This window comes from Helianthus annuus, chromosome 1 (assembly GCF_002127325.2).
Source record: "Helianthus annuus cultivar XRQ/B chromosome 1, HanXRQr2.0-SUNRISE, whole genome shotgun sequence".
Classification (NCBI taxonomy): domain Eukaryota; kingdom Viridiplantae; phylum Streptophyta; class Magnoliopsida; order Asterales; family Asteraceae; genus Helianthus; species Helianthus annuus.
The window spans coordinates 115408-120747 of NC_035433.2; the positions used below are offsets into that span (position 1 = coordinate 115408).

A 5340-nucleotide genomic window follows, 5' to 3' on the forward strand; every position below is an offset into this window, starting at 1 on the left:
ATGGTCTGTAGTCTAGTGATTGCGTAAGTACGAGTAAACATTCCATATCCAAACATTCCAACCCAATTCCCAACCCGGGAATCCCATGCCTTGGCTGTGTGAACTCACCTTGGATTGCTCGGCAGATACACAAATAAAGGGCTCTTGAACTAAGGGTGGTCAACACGTCCTAACAGGGTTATCACACAAGTCAGGTTTTGACTTAGATAATACACGTTTGTTTCATATAAGTTAACACGTTTCGAGCACGTATAGAACATGGCAACATTTACCAGTTAATCAAGTGTAAAGCATATCCAAACTTGTGCGACTAAACGATTGGGCTTAATAATAGTCGGCCCAACCCCTTGTGCAATCTGCAAGGCTTGTGCGATCCACAATGGGTTGTGCGATCCAAACCAGCCCAACTGTAATACCTGGCCCAACATAACAGTCCAATAGTGTACGGCCCAAAGATAACATATAAATGTCACATGTGCGATTAATCTAAGCCCAACAGTTAAATAAAACATATATCTTGTGCGATCAGCTCTATTACCCAGCCCATATGCACGGCCCAACCATTAAAACAGGTAACCATCTTGTGCGGTTCATGTGTCTTGTGCGATCAGGCGGTTTGGGCTTGTGCGTTTGTGTCCTGGGCTTCTAAGGCCCAACAGTTAAACGACATTACCCCTTGTGCGACTGGGCAATGCCTTGTGCGACTGGAGACCCCTTGTACGATCAGGGTCTCTTGTGCGACCGGATCAGCTTGTGTGATCGGACCAGCTTGTGCGATCCGTAACAAACTTCCGGATGTCATGCAATCGGTTACAAGCTTTTAATAGTTTCCATATTTACAAACAATTAACAACTAATCAGTTTCCAATCATGCCCCTAATCGATCAAACTAGCACATCTAGCATCATAATCACATAAACCCTATTCATGTTTATAATCACAAACAATAGTCTAACGATTCACATGAACATACAACCGATCACTTCATCATAACTCGATTTACTTCGAACAATAACAAGTTAACAATCGGAATCTATCAAACAACACAGTGGATAACATCATCTTATAATTCCGATTTCATAATCATGCCATCTATTTCATATGAACCTATATCCGGTTAACAAACATCATTCGGTTTCATATATCAAACAATCCGATTATATTTGCTAAACACATATAAGCCGATTCATCTTGACATTAATAGCTATAACACAACATCAAATAACAACAACAAACACTTAACATACTAACCGGATTAGAGAAGGAACAAGGATGATCCGAACAAGGAATGATCTTCGGTTGTAAGGGTGTGTGTGCCGTCGGGTTCCAAGCAAAACGAGAGAGAGAGAGGAAGTCGTCTAGGGTTTCTAGTGTGTTGTGAGTGTTTAGTAACAAATGAGAAACGACCCTTCCTATTGTGTGGGTTGCACGAATAAGAGAAAGGGCAATGGGCCGGCCCTTACTTGGGCTGCCCTTGAAGTCCGATTGCAAGTTATACGGCCCAAAGGGCTTGTGCGAGTGATACACGTTGTGTGGTTTGGGTTGTGTTCTTAACATACATACACGTAACACATAAAGTACATAACATAATCACATAATTATTCAATTAATAACATTCTCATAGCCACGTATCGTTACACAAAGTAGGTCTAAAGTTCGAGTTGTCACAGTTATCTCCTGAAAGTTTTCAATTTTATTTTGCAGATCACTTGGAGAAACTGAATGAGAGACGAGCAACAAAAGAGCAGAAAAAGAAGAAATGTGAAAGTGTTGATCAAGAAAGAAATAACATCGCATGAAAAACAAAACTGACCTGGGTTTTGATCGGGGTTTGCGGTTTTGGTTGCAGGGGAGGCGCTCAGGTATGTCGATTTTGAACAACAAAGGGGTTCAAAAGCCCACCAAGAATGACAGGCATAGATCGCCGCTATCGAATCTTGTCTTCAACGACATGTCTCTGAACCTCAATTAACTTCTACGATGAATGAAGCTGGTCAAGTTATGGCAGAATGTAAACAGAAAGGTGAAGATACGATCCCAGCTCAACACCTCATCTCCCCTAATTGGGATTCTAAATCACTGATGGAGGTGGAAACGACTCATCTGGGTGCACATATGGATCTGGCGGTGGCAAGTTCATTTGATGAAGCTGTTTTTTCGATTAAACAACCAAAAGCGCCCACCCAGCAGGTAATTACCCCATCAAAATCTCCCTGTGTGTTGAATGCCTCGTGTTATGCTGTTCCATCTCCAGTGAAAGTCTTGGATTTTGATATGTGTGCTGAAGATTATGGGGAAGAAAATGTGGAAAATGGGGTTAGGGGTAGTGCCTGATGCTGAACAACAGATTAATCAGGCCAAAAATCTTGAACATTCTGTTCAAGTGAACTGGGGTACAGGGGTCAGAACTGGGTTTGAATGTGCAATTTTTATTTTTTTATTTTTAAAATGAAATAGGTGAAATTACAATAGTACCATCATGTGCCTTGCACATGACATAAGTTAACAGAAAATTATAATTTGGTTTGGCCTAAAGAACATAACATGCAAGATTTTGAAAGGTTAAGAACACCGCCTGTAAACTTTTGAAGAAAAGGACAACATCTGTAATTTGCTATAAACATAATAAATGACAAAACTTGTAATTTCTTAAAAATAAAATTGTATAAAAAAATGAGCCGTTAGCGCACATTTCCCGAGATAAAACCACGTAAAATATACCGTTAAATTCTCACCTCTCCTTACTCTTTTGTCTCTTCTTCACTCTCACTCACAATCTCTATTATAACCATCTTTCTAGGGTTTCAGATCCCCCCAAAACGATCCCCTAGAGCTTTTCGATCCGACCCATGGAACCACTTGCCAATGACAGTGGCGTGAGGGGTGAGGTTGACACGTCAGCACCGTTTGAGTCGGTTAAAGAGGCCGTGACCCGGTTCGGTGGAGTTGGGTTCTGGAAGCCCCATCAGAAGCAGCAGCAGCAGCATGTTCGTCATTCTGAGGTCCCCTCTTTCTCTCTCTCTCTCTCTTTAAAGAACAATTGTTTTGACTTTATTTTATCGGTCAAAATTGTCACTTTTTTATATTATGGTCAAAGTTGAGTCAAGATGATTGAAGCTCTAGTTAATGTTTGTTGTCTTATTGTTTTTTGTTATTTTCTGATTGTTATTTTTGTATTAGGGTCGGGTTTGGTTGGTTTTGATGAAAATCTTGGGCCAAGTTTGGGGGACTAATTGGTTTATATTTTTCTTAAAGGTTTTAGAATAATTAAAGATGGTTTTATAACCTATCTCATACTCGAATGGCCGTCCTGGATGTTTTGGGCTTCAGCATCCCTAGTTTGAAGTAGAAATATTCCTTTCGAAGAAGATTAGTAGGATTGCAGGACCTGAACAATTTGAATTTTCTTTAACTGATAAGTAACATTTTGACTTTTGATTGCAGAATGGAACTGAAGAAGAATTTAATGCTGCTAAAGCTGAAGAGCAGGCTGTGCGGTTGGCAAACGAACTCATGATGAAAGAAAGGGAAACGCTACAAGTCTTGAAAGAACTCGAAGCCACAAAAACCACTGTTGAAGAGTTAAAACTCAAACTACTGAAAGAATCTGCTACAGTCAACGATCACGTACCAAGAGAGGGAAATGACAACAATACCCTTGACCCCCAATCAGCTGGTGACAACTTGATGTGCCCTTCTTCATCTCCAGGTTTCATCTTGATGGAATTGAAGCAGGCGAAACTCAACTTAACAAGAACAACAAGTGATCTTGCTGACATCAGATCGACTGTTGAAACGTATAACAAATTGATCGAGAAAGAAAGATTGGAACTTGAGAAAACCCGTCAACGATTATCTTCAAATTGTTCAAAAATTTCGTATTTCGAAAAAGACGTTGACTTTCCGAGGGAGATCCATAGGTTGACTTCTGAAACAGAGGAGTTCAAAAGGGTTGGGGAGGTAGCAAAATCACAAGTTTTAAAAGCAATGGATCAAATCAAACAAACAAAAAGAAATATAAAAACAGCCGAAATTCGTCTTCTTGCTGCTAGAAAGTTGAAGGAAGCTGCTAGAGCGAGTGAAGCGCTTGTGCGATCAGAAATAAACTCAATGTCAAAAAGTCAAACTTTATCCGAACACGAAGGGGTCACTCTTTCGCTTGATGAATACTCATGTTTAAAACAGAAAGCTCGAGAGGCAGATGAGGCTTTAGTTAGAAAAGTCAACGAATCAGTGGTCAAAGTCAACGAATCCGAGTTGTCAAAATCAGAGATGTTGACTAGGGTAGAGAAAGCAGCAGAAGAAGCGAAGAATAGTAAGACGATTCTAGAAGAAGCTTTGAGTAAAGTAGAAACCGCTAATAAGGAGAAACTAAAAGCTGAAGAAGCTCTAAGGAAATGGCGATCGGATCATGGTCAAAGAAGAAAGTCAACTGTTCAAAACTTGACCAAGTTCAAGAACTCTTCATGCAGGACCAACAGCACTCGTTTGCTGGACGTAAACGGGGTTCATTTGGGAACTAACACGCCTGGCCCGGTTTTGAGGCAAACGATGTCAATCGGGCAGATTTTGAGCCGGAAGTTGCTTTTGACAGAAGAGTATTCCGGCAAAAGCAATACGAAAAGGAAGGTTTCTTTGGCACAAATGTTGGGTAAACCTAATGACGGCGGTGGTGGTGACGGTGGGAAACGGCGATCAGGAAAGAGAAAGAAGTTCGGGTTCGGTAAGATTTCGTTTCTGGGAGCAAAGCCGAGCAAGAAGAAGAAGAAGAAACATAGCGTAAGTTCGCGACTTTCATGCACCGCGGATTAGAAAGTTTAACGTGTTATAAGATGTGTCTAGGATGTTATTGTATAATGAAGTTATAACTTAATCGTCTTTGAATGTTATGTCTCAAAAGTAGATGTTGTACATTGTTTAATGTAGTAGTATAGAGACTTCACTAAGTTAAGTAAAATGCTACTTAATTACTTACTGCTCCTCTAAAACTAAGGGTTTCGTTTTTAATTCAATAGAATAGAATAGAATATATTTAACTAAACGTTCAAGTTTTGATAAACTTAGCAGTGAAATTATAAAGTTTAAGAGCAAATGTTCATCAAAAACCCAAATCGATTTCATTTCTTGTCAGATGTTGAATTATCACTTGTAAAAGCTCAACTTTCTCTATCAAATGTAGGTTCTTCGATAATACTTTTTGGCTACTTTATTAATACCCGTCAAATTATTTCACAGATTAATATACAATAAAAAGATCATAAACAGTTTTTATTCAGTATCAAACAGTTTTTTTTGGGTGATACTATACACACCCCCCTTAATTCCTGATTACACCCCCCC

General features: G+C 39.6%; 1 protein-coding gene across 1 annotated transcript; it reads left to right on the forward strand.

Annotated features, from left to right (window-relative positions):
• The first annotated feature begins 2697 nt into the window (after nt 1-2697).
• Nucleotides 2698-4970, forward strand: LOC110941587 (WEB family protein At2g38370). The gene is made up of 2 exons (XM_022183245.2): nt 2698-3002; nt 3445-4970. Exons 1-2 carry the CDS (start codon nt 2850-2852, stop codon nt 4810-4812), a joined length of 1521 nt encoding a protein of 506 aa, XP_022038937.1. The 5' UTR covers nt 2698-2849; the 3' UTR covers nt 4813-4970.
• The last annotated feature ends 370 nt before the right edge of the window (nt 4971-5340 follow it).